The sequence below is a fragment of the Phyllostomus hastatus genome, unplaced genomic scaffold, assembly GCF_019186645.2.
Source record: "Phyllostomus hastatus isolate PE091 unplaced genomic scaffold, TTU_PhHast_1.1 phas_scaffold_129, whole genome shotgun sequence".
In the NCBI taxonomy this organism is placed as follows: Eukaryota; Metazoa; Chordata; class Mammalia; order Chiroptera; family Phyllostomidae; genus Phyllostomus; species Phyllostomus hastatus.
This window is the reverse complement of record NW_025334009.1, coordinates 28,787,243-28,806,916: the sequence shown is the minus strand read 5'-3', so window position 1 is coordinate 28,806,916 and position 19,674 is coordinate 28,787,243. Positions and strand designations below refer to the sequence as shown.

Below are 19,674 nucleotides of genomic sequence, written 5' to 3'. Positions count from 1 at the left end.
CCAGATAGCTATAAAAAGAGAGTGTTAAACTAGCTATTTTTTAAAGTGTTTATTTCCAAATTTCTACAAATTAGGAAACAGACCTTTGGAGTAGTAGAATGAATGCATGCCCAAGACACACTCAGGGTGATTAGGCTGGGACTGGAACAAAGGACAGGACTTTGTATAGAATATGTAATTAACTACCTATTTTTGTGTCACAAATCATCCTAATACTTAGTGACTCAAAATAAGAGCAATCACTTATTCTCTGGCAGCATCTTCTGTCAAGAACCCTTGAATCCCTTGGCTGGGTAGTTCAGGCTCAATGTCTTTCATGAGTTGCAGTCATAAGAAGGGTTGCTGGTGCTCAGGGGATCCCCCTCCCAGGTGGCTCACTCCTGACTGGAAAGTTGGTCCCTCTTCACATGGGCCTCTCTACAGGGCTGTTGGAGTGTCTGCAGGACAGGACCAGGGCTTTCCCCATAGGTAACAAGCCAAGAGACCAAGACAGAAATAGCAAACCTTTTATGACCCAGCAGGGGAAGTCACACACACCATCACCTTGGCCATATTCTATTGCTAGCACGCGCCAGCCCTGTTTCAGTGCCAGCTCTGCCCATCTTCCAAATGTGCTATTTTGGACCAGCACCAATTCTGAGTCTGCGTTCCCTCATTTGTAATATTAAAATAACAACTTCCCTTTAGGGCTGTTTGGAGCATAAACCAATACAAGAAAATCAAGTTCTGCTTAATATAATAATATACTAAGCGTGGATTATTTAGAAGTGATTTCATTTCCTTAAGATGCCTGTCTCGAGTACACCTCATTCTTTTAAGGTTTAAACTCAAAACATACTTTTTTTCCCCAACCCCCCTGGAGAGTGAATCGCCCCCCGCCCACCCCACACCAGTTCCCAGCCCAAGTAAGACAGTTCCCGAGGCAGAACTTTAGTTCCGGGGGCTGAGAGCGGTGCCCGGAACGCATTGCGGAACGAACCGGAAAAGGGCCTTGCGGCTTTTTTTTCCGTCCGGGAGGGCATCCGCGGACAGCCGGCGTGACTGCTCTGGGTCCGTGGCCGTGGGTGCGTGGGGACTCCCCAAAGGTACAGCAGAGGGGCCCCCGGAAGTCTGGCGACTCGAGCCCTCTCCGGCTCCTCCATGCTTGGCTGGAGGCTGCTCGCTCAGGCCAGGTTCCAGGTGCTGGGCCGCCGCGCTGGGACCCTGGACGCTGCCCGGGGCTCCGGGAACAGGTGGGTGTGGACGAGAGACAGGGTGTGGGGTGGGGAGTGGTCCCTGCAAAACCAGGTGGCCCGGCCCGGCGCAGAGGGGTCTGCCCTGCGTGCGGGAGGAAGGGGCTATGTCCAAACCTGAGGTAGGGACGACTAGGGAGCTTTACTCTAAGGGAGCCCTTAAAGGACTGAAGGGGTGATTTTTTGTTTTGTCTTGTTTCGGTTTTAACGCTTATAAGCGACTGGCCGCGAGTATTACCAACAGCAATAATGCTACCCATCAATTAGTGAGCGTTTTCTATGTATTAAATGCTCGTATTAGGCGCCTTAGCTCATGTGGCCTCACGTGAGAGAAGTAACTTGCCCATGGTCACTGAATTAGTAAGTGCAAAATAGGGACTCTAACCTGAATAACCCATCTGACTGCAAAAGGGGGATAGATAACAGAAAGTTTTACTTCTTTTCTGACACTCAGCACAAAACTTACCGACCTCCGGCCCCTATGGTCTCCCTTGGTATGTTCAGCTTGATCAGAGGCCATGTCTTTTGCAGATCTTTTAAATTTGCACACCCAGTTTCCTCACCACTCTGAGCCTAAGCCATGTCATTGTGGAAAAAAGGTGAGCTTCTCAGAGAAAGATCACCATTCCATATTCTGCCACTTCTACTGGATATGAACTGCTACGGTTCACATACAAATGGTTGCTCCCACGTGTAGGTAGGACTCCCTTATTAGAAAACTGTTTATCCCGGAAGATAAGATGAAGTACTTTTCCTCTAGGATAACTACTTCATAGTTAAAATGTGAAAATGTGAGCCCTGTTATTATCTTAAGGAACGTCAGGGGCAGGGGGAAACTTGCATGGAATCCAAGCCCTTTCCTAAGGCCCTAAGGGACACTTTCCAATTCATGCGACCTCCTTTCTCTGTATTAAATAGAGAAACTTTGAAATTGTGGTTTGTTTTCTTAATTTTTATTTTTACAGAACAGACATCTGGCTTTTAGTTAGAAGTCTCCATGGCAAGAGTGGTACTTGGTGGGATGAGCATCTTTCTGAAGAAAATGTTTCATTTGTTAAGCAGTTGGTCTCTGAGGAAGATAAAGCTCAATTAGCAAGTAAACTGTGTCCTCTGAAAGATGAACCATGGCCTATACATCCTTGGAAACCAGGTGGTTATTTTGTATATAAGGAGTTCTCCTAATTACTTTGTGGCTGGCACATTAAAAATTATAGTGACTGCTTTGATAAATTTATCATCTCTTGAATTTATTTTTCATGTTTTCATTGTTTCTGTTTCATTGTGGTTTGGTTTGCAAGTTTATTTCCAGCTTCCTATTCTGCAATTGTGAATGTCTGGTGATAATCAAGACTTATTGAAGGAGCTGTTTTGTATGTGAAATGAGAATCATTTTGCATACTCTTTCTTGTTTCCTTCAAATAAAAAATAACATAACAATAAATCAGGGAAGGAAATCTGGAAGAGTTGATCTAAATTGTGTCACCCAGATGTCTTCAGTCGGGGTGTTCTAGCACTCCAAGTTTGCCAAGCATAACCCCACAATCAGCTCTTTGTGCCTGGTAGAGTGCTAATCCCACAGGAGGACAGACCAAGAAGAATAAGGCCTTTCCTATTGAGAATGTGATCTCTCAACAAGTAGGGGTTTATTGTAACAGTTGAGTTGTATAGTGGAGCAACTTTATCAGTTTACGCAGCAAACCTAAGTTCATGGTGAAGGCCAACATATTTTAGCAAATGTGACCACTTGTGTCATCCTTATAACCCCAGCTAACCTTTCAGAATTTGAGTTGTAGATATTTTCTAATTAAAGACGTTTGATATTTATCATACCTTCTATTAATACCATCATTTAAAGATAAGATATATCCATTTAACTGTTTTCTTTATTTTGTACAGTCCTCTTATATTTGCCCATTATATGGAGATTTATTGAGTACAATATCTTATGTCAGGCATGGTTGAAGGTGCTTTTATCTGTAAGGAACAGTTGTGTTTTACTCTATGAATATATCAGCATATTTCTTATTTGCCTGCTTCTTACTTTGAAACCACAATTTAGAAAATACTGTTCCATCATGTTGGCAAATGTTGAAAAATCTCATGTTAACATTCGTTTGGTTTTAATTGCCAGGTTCCGCTAGAGTAGGCCTTGTCGCACTGAAATTGGGCATGATGCCTTTATGGACCAAAGATGGTCAAAAGCATGTGGCCACATTACTCCAGGTAAGAAAAAGGAGATGTAACGGACTTGTATGTGTGCCAACATCTATTTGTGCAAACCTAAATGGGCAACATTTATACCCAGAAACGTAAATGTGTGGTGAAGAAGGTTGATGTTGAGCGTAAATACTGTTAAAGAACTTTACTCTTAATGGTTTCAGTAAATGTTGCCTGACTGCATTCTTGCCTGAGCGCTGGTCTTCTTGACACTGGCATGGGAAAACTGAGGCAATGAACAAAAAAAAGATTTTAATGACTGTAACCTAGCTTATCACAGACCTACTAGTTTAATTCATAATGAGGGAAAAAAATCTCAGTTCCATCTTACTTTCATTATGGCATTCTTTCAACTCCAAAAATATTTTGATCTCTCTGCTAACTCAGAATGTAACACCCTTGTCAGGGGGAGCAGCACTTTGTTCTCTGAGATAAGGTAAACTCCTCCAGTGGTTAAAAATGTGGGCCCTGGGACCAGAAGACCTGACTTCAGGTCTTGGTTCTGCCACTTCCTAACTGTGTTCTTTGGAGCAGTGTCTCCTCTGTAAAATATATACCATTCTGTAAAAGAAATAATTATGACCTTTCTCAGAAAGTTGTGGTGAGGATTGCACAAGATGATAAAAGTCAAGCACTTAACACGTAAAACAGTATTAAGTGTCCAACAAATGTTGGCTGCTGTTGTCTTTATCATTACAATTATAAAAAGATCACTGATAATATTAGGAGACTGTCATTCCCCAAATCACATTGGACAGTTTAGTTCATCTTTGGGACCCAGCCTTAGACAACTGACTAGGTGATGGTAATTAAAATAAGAGCTCACACACATAAGTACTCAGTGCTGATAGGCATAAGGAGCCTACAAGCCCTTAGTAACTTTTTATTGACTCTAAATGAACAAGGGTAGGATTATAGTTTTTAGAATTCTAAGGAATTTGGGGAGCTTTCAGGAATTCTTGGTGGGATTGTAAATTGGTATGACCACTTCAGAAAATGATTTATCCTTATGTGGTCAAATTGAGATAAGCCAACCTTGTCATCTAGTGATTCCATTTGTGAGTGTTACTAGAAGATTTAAACAGGTATGCAAACTGTGCAACAGTGTTTACAGCAGTATTATTCTTAATACTCCAAAAGTCTAAATGACCCAAATGTCCATCAATGGTAGGATGGATAAATCATGGTATGTTCACGGGATGGAATGCTGGGCAGCAGTGAGAGGAGCAGAATGGAACTATGTGCAACAGTATGAATGAGCCTCACAAATGTAATCCCGAGTGAAAGGAATAAGACGTGGAAGAGTACAGTCTGATTCAAAGCAGACAATGCTAAACTACATTGTTACGCAATACTTTCATTATAATAAAGAGAAGTATAGTTGCCAGAGAAGTAAAGGATTGCCATGAAGTCAAGAATAGTGGTTATTTCTAGGGCAGTAAACCTCAGAAGCACCTGGAGGGCTTCTGAAACACCGAGGTTCTGATATAGCAGATCTCTGTAGATGCCTGAGAACCTGCATTTCCACCAAGTTCCCTGTGATGCTGATGCTGCTTATCTGTGGACCATGCTTTGAGAGCCACTGCTCCAGGGGTTTGGAAAAGAAAAAAGGGGCAGGGATTGGAGGAGACACAGAAGTTTTAGGGATTTTTCTTCTTGACATGGGTAGTGGCTTTATGCACATTTTCTTCATAAATACTCATCTAGTTGTATATTTCTGTTTTATGCCTTTTTTTATATGTGTTGTATTGGACTTTTTTTTTCAAAAGTTATCTCTATTTTAAGGGTGTGGTTGGTGTTAGAGGAATAATAAACTTGCAGGGAATTACTAATTGTCCTAGGGCCTCAGTGTGACTAGCGTGTAATGTTAAAATGTATCTTGGCGCATACTTAGTTTTTTTGTTGTTTTTTTTTTTATGTTTGTGCTTATAGGTACAAGACTGTCATGTCCTAAAATATACTCCAAAGGAAAATTATGATGGAAAAATGGCAGCCCTAACTGTAGGAGGAAAAACTGTATCCCGTTTCCGTGTAAGGATATATTTTCATTCCTAGAAGAGTAACATTTTACTAGTTTCAGACCTGAATTCTTTAAGTTTTGAGTGTATTCCACTGCCACAGCCTTGCATTTGTCCACGAGATAAATTACGGGTCTGAGAGAGGCAGTCGGGTAGAGCCATTGAGCCCCAGAGTGAGAGAGACTGAGTGTGCCCCAGTACCTCTCCTCACTGTCTCAAACAAGTAACCGCCCTGCAGGCTGCAGCGTTTGCCCCTCTGTAAAACGGGGGTAGAAATACTGCATATGTAAGAGGTTTGTTACCAGGATTATATGAGAGTTTTCAGATGTGCCTGGCATGTAACAGACGCTCGATAGTCTTTTTTTTAATCATGTTATTGTTTTATGTTTAGTTTTCATTTTTTTCTAAATTGTTTTGACAGTTGACAACAACACCATAAGGGTTAGTTTTGTATATTTTTCAAATGATGCATTTTTTTCCCAGAAAGAGTACTAATAGAATGCTGAGTTCGTAGTTTAAATTTGAAAAATCTGCACAATTAGTATCTTTTATTGGGTGACTGAAAGAAGAGAATAGCTTTCTAGAAATAGCGATGGTTTTCACTGATGGATACTGAAACATCTGTAGGTTTACTAAAATGTTGCTTACCTCTAACATAAACATTGTTCCACTGTAAATTGTTTATGAAAGTAACATGGATGGAAATTAGGATACAACCTATACTACGCAACTGTAAAAATCAGCAAGTGCTTATTGTGCACCTCCTGTTTCCTTGTCATAGGTAACTTTTATTGAGCACTTATTACATACTGGGTACATAAGCATTAAGCCCTTACATTTATTAATTAATCTTTTCACCCTCTGAGGCTAAAGAGAGTTAGTGACTCACTCAGGGCCACCCACTGGTAAGAGGCAGAGTGACAAGCAGACCCCAGAGCCTTACTTTCTTAACTGTGACTTGATGTCCACCCTCTGGGAACACATAAGCTAATGGGGAAGATATTCAAGTAAGTCAGCGATCTCAACACAGTATTTAAATGCACAAGCACAAAATGGGGGATGGCCACTTCCAGTTGGACAGACCCTCCGAGGTTTCACAGGAAGGAGACCAGAAAGGAGAACGTGTTAAAGGCATGCCAGAGGGAGTGGTCTCTGGGGAACCAGAGACATGTGGAGGAGTGTGTGTGCTTGCACAGAGAAGTGTGGTGTGTCTTGATCTTGGTATGTGGGTGTGGGGCCAGTGGGGAAGGTGGCAAAGGTGTACCTGTCAGGATGGAGGGCTAAGGGGCTAAGGCGTTTGGACTTCATCCTGTAGACCCAGAGGAGCTTCTGAATTCTTTAACTAGGGTAGTAAGGGGGTCAAATTGTTATCTGGGTTAAATAAATGATAATCTGGATGGAGGGGGATATTTAGAAAGTTGGCTTAGGCACTAGGGGAGAGTTGATAAAGGCTTTTGAACCTGGACAGTTGCATCGGGTGGGCTTGGAAGGAGCAGAGATGTGAAAGACTGTGTGAGTGTGCATGTGTGGTTGGAGGACTCCAGTGCAGAGCGGTTGCTAACTAGGTCAGTGCTCATGCTGTGGCCTTGAATAGAGACAGAGAAAGGGAAATGGGAGGAAAGGAATGTTTGAAGTGTTGGGAGAAAATCTAGGTGCAGTTGTCTCGTAAACAGTGATACACACAGATACCAATTAGTGAATTGTTCATAAGGGAAACCATCCAGTCCTTTATTTAATAGGATTATAGGCCGTGTAGGCCTGTCTCATAAGTATTAGAGAAGTTAACTATTTTTGCATATTATAATAGTATAATTTATTTTCCATTAAAGCATTATAGCAATATCTGTTCTGCTGATAATTTTGGACAATTTATTGATTGATGATTTCAGGGTTCAAATAATTCCACAGTAATTAAAAGCACAATGACGTATTTATGGAAACTTCTTTTTAAATGCCAAATGTTTGAATTTTTAACTGTATAAATATGTGCCAGCCTTCATATGAATCACGTGAATAATTTTTTGGTTTAATAGATGCCACTGTTTTCTAATTGATTGTGGTTCTGTGTTTTTGCTATGACTAGCAGATCTGTATTTTTATTACCAATTATTGTAAATTCACAACTTTACAGCCTTGATATTTGTAAATGAGTGTCATTTTGGGATAGTCCATTTTGCATCAACAGATTTGTGAGCATTACTTCCTCACAACTACAAGAGAGTGGGAAAATAAGTGGGCGGAGGGTCAGAAGGGCTGAGTTCTAATCCTGATTTCTGCCATTACCCCTTTCACTCCACCATTTAGAACATCTATGTTCTTACCCATGAAAACAGGGGCTTGGCCTTGATGGTCTCTGAATTCTTTCCTAGTTCTCAATCTCACATTGGTTCTCTAATGTTTTAGTGTTCAAGAAAAAAAAAAGTTATAAAAAACTGCTTGCCAGCTCAGTCTATTATTTTTCTTAGTGATGATGTCTTAGAAATAAAATTTTATTAATATCATACTAATACCTAAAATATTACAGAAATAATTCTAACCCACAACATAAGCTTTTAGTACCAGTCACCTCTCTAGTGCAGGCAGTGCTGCAGAGGCCTTCTCGTTCTTCTTCGAGGTACAAACTGTCTAGGTCCAGAGGACACGTGGTACTCTATTGAGAAGAAGCTTTGCCTCTGAATGACCTTTCTTCAGAATGGTATGTGAAAGTGAAATTACAGAATTCTTTATAAGTAAAGCATTTTGATTCAGAAAGGAAAAAGAAATTTTAAACTGGAAGTATACAAACTTTCTCTTGCATATTGTAACCCTGAGGGAAACTGCATGTAGATAGATTGTAAAGGGTTTTTAAAGAGAGAGAGAGAAGACCTATGGATGTTATCAAATAGTTAAGCGTTCTAAAATAAATTGAATCAATTTTATTTATAATATAGTTAAAACTGTTGTTCTTTAATCTGGAAAAGATTTATGCCACCAAGAATTGGAGTCATTTTGCTTTTGCTATTTTTGTACCTTATTATGAATAAAAACTGATGTGATACATAGTATTTTTGAATGAGGAAGTTAAGTAGACTTAAACGTTGATTAAATCAATTCATCTTTGGAGCAGAACGGCGTCTCCACTGTGGGAGGATCATTGCAGACACCATGGGAGGCGGAGAAAGTGCAGCCTCATAGACAGGCTTATCCAAGTGTGAGACATCGCTGCCAGTCTTTTAAATTGCCTCTGAAGTTATTTAGAAGTTGCAATAAAAAACCCTTTGTTACAATTCTGCTGGTTTCAGCTCAACTTGAGCATTTGATTTTTCTCATGACTGATACCTAACTAACCAGTTACAAGATATTTTGGTTTTTAAGAGAAAAAAATTGAAGTGTTCAATTTTAGTGAAATTAGAAGATAATCAAGTACATACTACATTTTTTTTCTTATGTTGCACTTTATAGTTAGGTCAAGATGTTTATCTTGTCTATTTTGTATTACTGAAAAAGTAAAGGATTTTTCTCAGAAGCTTCCTGGCATGCTTAAAAACTGATATTAATAAAATAATGTGCTCTTTAAACTACCAGGTAGAATACGTAAATGTTAAAATTGAAGTCTGTTTTAAAATTTGGTATATCTGAATCTGATTCATCAGGAAAGTAGTATCATTTCAAGGAGCCACATTTAAAGCTTTTGTGTTTGCTGATGTTATAGAACAAGTGAGTGTGATTAAAATGAAAAGCTAATGCCTTGGTGATATTAGTCTTAGATTTCAGCAAGTGGGAAGTGAAAGCATAAAGAATGACTGGAAGGAGTTTACGTCACCACTCTTGGGGAGAGGGCAGCTTCTTGAGGGAACTCTGTGAGCTACAGAACAGTCTTTGGTGGACACGAAGCAGACCTGCTCAGCATGGCTGCACGGTCCCGCCTGAGGGCCCCTGGGAGGTTCCCAGGGAGTGTGGCCTGACCCAAAAATTAAAGTTCCATGCTCGCGGGCCAGTGACACCCGATTTCATGTTTCCGAAAGTCAGCCTACTCAACAAGTTACAAAGGGGCACTAACAGGTCACATTTAAAACAGAAATTAGCAAGTCCCTAAGGTTCGCCACGTAATCAAAGAAGTCTGGCCATGCATGTGCTCCATTGGATTTGGGGCGGGGGTGATGCTTTGTTTCAGGACGTCACTCGTGTCATCTGCAGCTGGTTAGGGTTTTTCACTTGCTGCTCTTCTCGTTGTCCTTTTAAATTACAAATTACTCTTGGTTTGGCTTTATAGTAGTTTAATTTCTTATAAATTTGTTCATCCTCAAAATAAGTCATGATGTTTCTTTTAGGTGTATGAGTTTTTAATTACTAGAATGGAAGGTAGAGGCCGCACACTGTCAGGCCACAAACACAGCAGTGTTGTGTGCTCAGCACTGACGCAGCAGCAATAAGAATGAAAATGTAGGGTGTCCCAGGGAGACAGGCCAGGACCTCACACCCAGATGGACATTTGTCCTCTATCTCTGTCTTTCCACCATTCATTCAGCCCACCTCGCAGTGTCTACAGTGAGCTAACATTACAGAGACACATGAGTAGGACAGCTCCTGCTATCCAGGAGCTCACAGACTAGCAGGCAGACAGACATGTAAGTTAAATAAATGTGAAGTAACGTGGACGACAACTGATACACATGTAAGGTCTAGAGATGGCAGGGGTGCAAGCAGTCTGCAGTCTGCTCTGGTGAGGCTGCTCAGGGAGGGGTCTGGACAAGAAATACCACTGCAGCTGGGGCTAAACATGTACTTAACAGATATTTAATGAGCTTTGGAGGTACAGAGTGGGGAGGAGATTGTAGGATGAGAGACTGGCAGAGGCAGACACAGGTAAGCATACATAGAATATCATGGCTCATTGAGGGCCTGCTGGTGCTTCTTATGGTTAGAGGGGAAGTCGAGGGAGAGGGAACAGCAGGAAGATAGGTGTACCTGTGTTGTCTGTATTCTCATGAAAGAGGCACTGTTCTTGTCAGGAAAATATTAAGTGGACAACTTTTTTGGCAAGTCTTACAGCAACCTATATTAAGAGTCTTAATTTAAAAAAGACCCAGGACATTGTGGTAAGGAAGTAAGATGCCTGTCAAGTTTTCTATTCAGGGGTATTTAAAATAGCAGAAAACAAAAGGTGGGGCTGAAGGGAGAGGCAGATAGGGGACCTACCAGGCACTGCAGACATAGCAGCAACCAAAGTCTCTGCTCTCAAGAAGTTTATGTGTTGGTGGGATTACGGTGAGACTGGGAGCCTGTTGCATAGAAGATAAAAAAATTAAAGCTGTATATCATGATAAATTGAGAGAAGTATTTTAAAGACTAATAAACTAGGATGAGGGGATTGTGAATGACAGAAAGTAGTGCTACGTTAGACTGATTAATCAGGAAAGGTTTGTTGGTGTTTGGATGGAGACCTAAATAAAGTGACCATGTGAAAACCTGGCAGAAAACCATTCCAGGTAGGGGGAACAGTATGTGCAAAGGATGTGAGACCACTGTCCAGTGTGTTCTTAGACTAGTAAGAAAGGTACTGTACCTGAACTGTAGCAGGGCGAGCCAGGAGAAGAGCAGTAGATGAGGTCGGATTGTATAGAACCTTATAAACCGCGGGAAGGACTTAGGACTTGATTCTGCATGACACGGAAGCTGTTGTAAAGACATGGAATAGCCTGAGTTGTAAAAAGAACATGCCAGCCTGTGAATGAAGAACAGACCTGGGCCAGGAGTGGGACTTTTGAAGACTAGTTGAGGAGTCTATTGAAATAATCCAAGCAAAAGATTGTTAGGTGAAGTAAGAAGTGAGAAGTAGTTGATGTGGGCTGTGTTTTTAAATAAACTGCAGGGATTGCTGGTGGATGTGAGAAGAAAAAAAAGTCGAAGGTGACCAGGAGATTTTTGGTCCAGCAACAGGAGGATGGAGTTGCCATTTGTTGAGATTTGGAAGCAGGCTTGGGGAGTAAGAAGGAGAATTGAGTTCAATTTTAGACCAGTTAAACTTGAGTTACTATATGACAGCAAAGTGAGATATTGAGTTGGCAGCTGGACATACAAATTTGTAGTTCAGAGTAAAATTTGGGATTGAAGTTACAAATGTGGGGTCAGTAGCATAGGAAGGAACCAAGGGAGCAGTGACTGGAAGCCTTTCAAGGAGAGAGTGGTCACCTGTGCCAGACGTTGCTGATAGAGCCAATAACATGAGTATTGGCCAGTGTATTTGACCACATGGAGGCGTTGGTGATCTTGACAAACACTTCCCATCGTGAGTATGGGGGCTGAGAGCTGCCGACTACAGTAGGTTTGAGAGAGTGGGGGGAGAGAAAACAGACCCAGCAACTCTTTCAGGGAGCATTGTTGTAAGGGGGACAGAAAAATCAGGTAAAGAAGACCGGCTAAGGAAAACTTTTGTTTTAACATGAGTTACTGTGACAACTTTGTATACCAATAGGAAAGTTTCAGGAGAAGTGGAGAAATTAGTGTGATTCAGAAGACTGTGGGGACAACTTCAGTAGTAAAACTACTGAATAGATGGAGGGGGGTTGGGAATGAGATGTGGCTCTTAATGAGAGCATGACAGTTTCATCTGTCATTGTGATTCCAGCCCTTTACACATCACAGTCATGGAGTGCTTTAAAAAAAATACCGAGGCCTAGGTGCCTCGTAGACCAGTGAAGTTACAGTCTGCAAGCTGAGGGCCCTGGGCATTGGCATTTTCTAAAAGCTCCGCATGTGCACCTCGGGCAACCTGGATCAAGGTGGGAGGAGGACAATGTATGAATATAAGTGCTGGTGCAGACTATGAGATGGATCGTGGTGATGGAGTGTGGGGGAGTGCTCCTAATTCTCCTGTATTTTATCGATAAAGTAAGAGGCAACATGATCGCTCAAAGGGGAGAGGAGGAGGGAACAGTGCTGGTGGTTTTTAAAAGTGGTTGTGACATAGTTGCCTTGGAGAGTGTGAATTATTTAACCAGGGGAGGGAGATGTAGGTTGGCCAGGCCACATTTGGGGTTCACTTTGAAGTTTGTGATCATGCATTGGAATGTGACCTACCGAATTTTCTTCTAGTTGCTTGGAAACAGGTGTAGAGTAGACAGAGTTGAATTTCCCAGGATTGGGGTTCTTGATACATAATCTCCAGTGAAAACTCAAATATGAGCACAACTCTGTTTCTTCTCCTGCAGAACAAAGGTCTTTCCCCATGTACTGTGCTTTAGCTGCACTGTGGTTGGATCCTGTGTGTAATGGATCATAGGTGAAAATCTCACCTCCCTTCAGTGACTAGGGCGCTCTTTGTTCCTTAGGGAACATAGTGCTCTTTCATTTGTTTTCTGGTATGATAATAACTTGGGTTAGAGCTGCATTAAACCCCACCTTCAGTATTTAATTTGTTATTTCTGTGTGCTGCTTTTCCTCTAGAAATCTACAGCTAAATTGGAATTTTACCAAGAACTTGGATTGCCACCAAAACAGAAAATTAAAATATTTCGCATAACAGATAATGCTGCAATTAAGCCAGGTAATCTCAGGTTGGGAGAAGAGGGGGGTAAAAAACCCACGTATGTGATTTGTTTAACGTCAGCCCTTTCAACTAAGCTGAATCCACAGTGCAAAGTCCCAGACATTGATTTTTAAATATAAAAATGTATCTGATTTAATCACTAAGGACAAACAAGTCTTTCTTTTTTCAGTGAAAAGAACTGTGGAGAACTCTTTGTTTTCATGAAAGAGGGAGGAGGGCTTTTGTTTTTAATGCACAGAGAGTTTCACATTTGGAAAAGCCTCTCAAAGTAAATACATCAGCTTTTAAAATGTGAAGTTTACAGTGTGTCGGCTGCCATGGCATTACGTGGAGAGGAGCTGCACTTCCACTGAGAGAGAATTTGAAAATATATGGCCTGAAATTGGACAGTGACCAACCATAGCACTTAGATGTAAAGATTATTACTTAAAAATTTCAAAGTATTTTACCAAATCCATGGGATATCAAAAAGTGAGATTTGGCAATATGATTATATTGGTTTATGTACCATAATTAACAGCATTGATGCCTTTAAATTTCAGAAGAGCTCTCTGATCTCTTGAACTTGAGTTCTAACAAGTACGTAGTTTTAAAAATTGGTACTTTAATATCTGGACTGAATTTTTTAAAGTAAAATATAATTTAATAGACCTTATTATTTGGCATGACAGAGGGTCAGCCTTGGTATAAGTTAGGATTAAAATGTATTTTCTGAAGTGTAAGTTTTGCAATTCAATGGAATTAAACTAACAAATGTAAAATTAAGCCCACATTAGCTTTTACTGTAGCTTAGACCATGTGAAATTATTCTTTTGGGTGAAAAGTCGTCAAATATCAGCAGGTCAGGTCAGTTAACCTCATAGAAATTTTTAATCTCTCCCATTTTTCTTTCTTTAATTTTAACTTACAATTTAACTTCAATATTATTTTATATTAGTTTCAGGTGTACAACATAGTGATTAAACATAGACCTTACAAAGCGATACCCCTGATATTTCAAGTACCCACCTGGCACCATACATAGTGATCACAATATTGTTGACTGTAGACTGTATTTACTATGCTACACTTTACATCCCCATGACTGTTCATGACCACCAGTGTGTACTTCTTACTCCATTCACGTTTTTTCCCCAGTCCCCCAGCCCGCCTCCCCTCTGCCAGCCATCATTCTGTTCTCCGCAACTGTGAGTCTGTTTCTGTTTTGTTTGTTTACTTTGTTCTTTAGATGTCACATATAAGTGAAATCATTTGATATTTGTCTTTGTCTTTGACTTATTTCACTTAGCATAGTACCTTCTAGGTCCATCCATGTTGTCACAACTTCACCTGTTTTTTCTTAATTCAAGGTCTTTTTCTCTTTACAAATCCAGTTTAGGCACTACCTTAAAAAATACTACCCTTTGGAATTCTACGACACTCTACTCCCATTTTTAAACAAGCAAACAAAAATGATCTTCCCATGCATCCTCTACTACATCAGTTCCAGCTTTTTAAAATTATTTTAACTAAAAAAATTTTTAAATTTATGTATACTTGGCATACACTATCAGTTGTATTAGTTTCAGGTGCACAGTATAGTGATTCGCCATTTTTATGCGTTCCAGTGTGATAACCCTGCTAATTCTAGTTATCATCTGGTAACTGTGCAGCCATATCACAGTATTATTGACTGTCTATCTCTTCCCCGTTTTCACCCATCTCCCCACCCTCTCCTTTCTTATAACCATCCCTTTGGTCTCTGTTTCTATGAGTCTGATTTTGTTCTGTTTTTGTTGTTGTTGTTCATTTGTTTCTTTTATAGATTCCACATGTAAGTGAAATCACACAGTATTTGTTTCTCTCTACCTGACTTATTGCACTTGGCATAATACCCTGTAGATCCGTCCATGTTGTCACAAATGGCAAGATTTTACTCTCTTTTATTGCTGCATGATATTTAATTGTGTATATATACCATCTTTTTTATTCAGGCTACTTCCATATCTTGTTATTGTAAATAATGCTTCAATGATCATAGGGATGCATATATCTTTTTGAATTACTGTTTTCATATTCTTTTGATAAATACCCAGAAGTAAAATTGCTGGGTCCTATGGAATATCTATATTTATTTTATTTTATTTTTAAAAAAATACATGAGGACATGCTTATTGATTTTAGAAAGAGGGGAAAAGAGGGAAAGAGACAGGGAGAGAAACATCAATGTGAGAGAGAGAAACATTGATATACCTCGACCAGGGACTGAACCAGCACCTAGGCATGCGCCCTGACTGGGAGTCAAACCTGCAACCTTTCGGTTTATGGCAGGGGTGTCAAACTCATTTTTACCAGGGGTCACATCAGCCTCACGGTTACCTGCAAAGGGCCGAATGTAATTTCAACTCCTTAACAGTTAAGGAGTAACTGTTAAATTTATACAGTCCTAAAATTATTTCAGTCCTTTGAAGGCAACTGCAAGGCTGATGTGGCCCCTGGTGAAAATGAATTTAACACCACTGGTTTGTAGGATGACGCTCCAACCTACTGAGCCACAGCAGCCAGGGTTTGTATATCTATTTTTAGTTTTTTGAGGGATCTTCACACTGTTTTCAATAGTTGCTGCACCGCTTTTCAGTCCCACCAACAGTGCACAGGGTTCTCTTCTCTCCACATCCTTGCCAACACTTGTTATTTGTTAACTTTAATGATAACCATTATGATTGGTGTGAGGTGGTGTCTTAGTGTGGTTTTGGTTTACATTTCCCTGATGATTAGTGATGTTGAGCATCTTTTCTTATGTCTGTTGGCCATCGGTATGTCTTTGGAGAAATATCTTTTCATGTTCTCTTATTTGATGATGTAATGTTGGTTCTTCACCTAGATAATAAATTTTGTAATTGAATTTATTGGGGTGACACCAGTTACAAAATTATACAGTTTTCAAGTCCACAGTTCTACAACACATCATCAGTACACTATGTTGTTTGTTCACCACCCCAAGTCCAGTCTCCATCATCACCATTATCCCCCCATACTCTCAACCACCTCTCCCATCCCCCATTAGATAATAATTCTTGAGGTTAGAAGCCATGTCTTATACTTTCGTACTTCTCACTTTACATATTGTAAGTTCCCTATAAATGTTTGGGGATTAACTGCCAAATTAAATAGTTCTTTTAAGTGTTAACTCCAATTTATATAAATACTGTGAAGGGTTTTGAGCTACAAGATTCCATTAAATAGTACATTTCCCAAGTGTACTTAAGAGATTTTATTTACATACAGGTAGTTTTGGAAATGCTAGTATATAAAATTAGAGGTATCTATAGTAGCAGCTTTTTCCTATTCCAAATATCTGGGCCGTGCTAGAATAACTGTATTTTATTGGAATAATGACCAGTCTCCCAAAAATCTGATGTGTATTGGCTTTATAGGGACATTATGCACACTATAATTATTAACTAGAGAATGATGGACCTGTGTTTAAATAATTCAAATTTCTAGTTTGGATAATTTATCCCTAATGGGTGAAAAAAAAAGATTTGATCCAGCCCCAACATTTTTTGTCATTCTCTTTTTGTCTTACACGAAATAGGAAATTTACCTTAATTTAGTACATTTTTACCAAAACAACCAAGAATCATCCAATGCGTGTATTCGCCTGCAGGAAACATTGTTGGCGCGAGAATTGCCCATTTTGGGCGGCACTGCGTTGACTGTTGGAAGGCGCACCGTCCGCCAGCTGTGCTCTGCTAGCTCGCTCTAGCGCCACGTCCTTCGTGCTGTGGCATGGTGTTCTTCAGCCCTTGTCGTCAGCTAACACGTGTTTGTTGAATAATTTTGTTACCTTAGAGTTAGTGCTTCTGCAATAATTATAATTGCAGAAGAGACTCTCCTACCATTTTTGAAATCTGTTACCTAGAATGCTTTCTGGATGTGGTTTATGTTTAGTGATTTCTGGGCAAACTTCATACTGTTTTTTGGTTTGTTTTCTTTTCATAAAGGCACTCCTCTCTACGCTGCTCACTTTCGCCCAGGACAGTACGTGGATGTCACAGCCAAAACGTAGGTCCACATCACAGGTTCTCTTTTCCTTTCGTTTTCCTCATGTGTTGGAAAATAACAGAGCAAGTGAAAGAAGTACAGTTTTTCAAGTTAGTGAATAAAGGATAAGTAACCATTATTCTCATTCATAATTCTAATCTTGAATGTTACTGACTGTGCTGTTTTTTAAATTCCATAGAGTTGGTTGTATGTGAAGAGTTCATGTCAGGTTACAGCCTTTAAACTGAGACGTGCGCCTCATTAAATGGGACGGAGGGAAAGGTCGCACTGCTTGGGTTCTCTGTGGGACGGGCCGCCTCTGTTTGGAGCACCGGAGGCTGGATACAGCTGGATGGTGAAATAAGCATGAGCAATGCTGTGGAGTTCTTTTAAGATTATTGTCTAGTTTAGTAATTGGTGGCTCTTTCCAGCTCTAGGAAACATTTTATACCAGTCGCAATAGTGGTTGTTCTGCCCAAGTTTGCCCTTAGGTAACTAGAAATCATCTTTGTGTTAAAAGCCTGCTAGGATGGGGAAGAAGAATTAGTGTTATACCTTAAGTAATATTACACCTCTTAGGTAACATGATATCTCTTGGTACCAGGTGAGACTTCTTCTGTAAAAGCAGATTTTTAGTATGCTTAAGCCAGGGTTTAGTTTGATACAAATCTACACTGAACAGAAATGCTGACTTCTAGTTGTATTACAGTAGACAGTGGTATTTTTGGCACTGTAGTTTTTTCATATTTTACTATCAGATGGCTTAAGATAAGCTCAGTGCTGCCTAGATGATCATCAGGAAACATTTAGATTTTCTAAAAGTAATGTTTCTACAGTTGGTTGAGGTTGCTTTACTATGGAATGAAGTAATGGAGCCCTAATAGGTTTATTTAGAAATTGTTCAGTATAGGTTACTAGAATCCACATGACCTCAGCTGAAGTAAACTCCAAATATCAGCTCTTGTCCATTCCTGTTTCTTGTTCTGTCAACACAGATGGCAGTTCTACTTTATTGGCCTCAGTTTTCTTTTTGTCATTCGACAAAGTCTGCAGCCTGTGTTCCGGGAATATTCGGACCAGGAACCCTTTGAGAGTGAGCAGTGTGGTCCACAGGCGCTCTGGGATAGTGTTAAGACCATAGTGACCGAGCCAAAACAGCTAAATTGTCAGAGGAAATCAGATGACTGTCAGCATCAGTTTCCTTAACATGGTCAGTTAGATACACCTTCATTTCCATACTGTTATTGCCTACTTTCAAATGCAGACCATTGCAAGCAGCTGCTCATGCCTTTACCTTTGATGAGCTCTTTAGAAATAGAGTGGGGTAGATTGGCAGTAGAGTTGAGTCCTTGTTTTCAGAGATTACAAACCTCTCCCCATGTCTCCCTGCTCCTTGATTGCTGTGGACTTATTGGTACTTGGGTCTCTAAAATCACTGGTTGCTTGGTAACTTTGTTTATTCTGCCTTCTCTTGTCAAGAACCCAAAATATTGCAGTTATAAAGCTTTGGTTTGGTTAGTTGGGAGATGTGCGTGTTCTGAATTAGATTATTTTACTTTTTTAATTTCTGAATTAATTATTACGTATAATAAAATATATCACAGGAATTCTGTAAATTTAAACACAGTTAATAGCCTGTGAATTCCAATACATATTTTATAGAATATATCAGATATTCTGACAAGACCTGTGAAGCCAGAGGCCTTTCTTAGCTGATACCTTAGGGCAGGATTTGTGACTAGCTTGGATTGGAGCCTCGCTTTTCCAGTGCCTGTGTTCAGTAAATGCTTTCATTTCATATGCTACCATTGGGTTTCCTTGGCTTCTTAAAAGTTATTTTTAAAACTCCATCCTTCTCCTTGTGAGTATAAAATGGAAAGGGGAAGGAAGCATGTTGGTTTTGCCTTGTGTTTTAAGATTCTGTAAAGCCATGTGCCAGACTCAGAACCAGAAAGCCTGTACAAGAGCTGGGAGGATAACTAGCCCTGGGCTTTAAAGTAGTTGACGGGTAACTCAGAGAAGGGAGGACCTTCACTCGGGAAGATCCTGGCAGTTGTATTGGCTGCAGTACAATATTCTGTTTGACTCTCACTGTGGAGCTAACTGTTGGGAGGAGGGTTACCCCACATATGTGTGTACTGCACTCTGGTGTGCATACCTTTACATGTGGTATTACCTGGGGTCAGGCTGAAATGGATTTGACTTTACCTTTTGCTAAGTGTTTGGGATGACTGTAGTTCTTGTAGCTGGCATGTTAGTACAGCCTCAGGATGCTCATAAGTTTGTAGGATTGTCCTTCTCATGTGGAGCTGTTTTAAATTACTTCTGGGTACATTTGCTGCTGGCTTTCCTGGGTTGCAAGGTGGGTGGGAATGTGGGTGTAGGTGTGTATATGTTTGCCTGCTTTTGTTTTTCCTTTTAAAATTCTTCTGTTTTTCCCTGATGCTTCTCATTTTTGGACAGTTTCCCCTGCTTGGAGTTTAAGTCCTTCACAGCCAGTGAGAATGTGTTCTTTTCCTTGTTGAATGTAAATGGAAACATCATTTTTTGGGAGTAGGTTCTTGAGCCCTCAGTCCCTTACTGCGGCTCACTACTGCCAGAGATTAACTACTGGGCTGGCCAAAAAGTCTGTTTAGTTTTTTCCATAAAATAA

At 40.2% G+C, this 19,674-nt stretch overlaps 1 protein-coding gene across 2 annotated transcripts in view; it reads left to right on the top strand.

Moving 5' to 3' along the window:
* Positions 1 to 985: 985 nt before the first annotated feature.
* The window catches only part of MRPL3 (mitochondrial ribosomal protein L3), a 40,420-nt gene continuing 21,731 nt past the window's right edge, over positions 986 to 19,674 (top strand). Inside the window, exons 1-6 of one of the 2 annotated variants that reach the window (XM_045857397.1) lie at positions 986 to 1,232; positions 2,198 to 2,382; positions 3,364 to 3,455; positions 5,382 to 5,480; positions 12,893 to 12,992; positions 16,982 to 17,042. In XM_045857397.1, coding sequence (XP_045713353.1) covers positions 1,141 to 1,232; positions 2,198 to 2,382; positions 3,364 to 3,455; positions 5,382 to 5,480; positions 12,893 to 12,992; positions 16,982 to 17,042 — 629 coding nt within the window. In that variant the 5' untranslated portion in view covers positions 986 to 1,140. The remainder of the gene's footprint in view (positions 1,233 to 2,197; positions 2,383 to 3,363; positions 3,456 to 5,381; positions 5,481 to 12,892; positions 12,993 to 16,981; positions 17,043 to 19,674) is intronic. The other variant, XM_045857398.1, reaches the window with a different exon arrangement.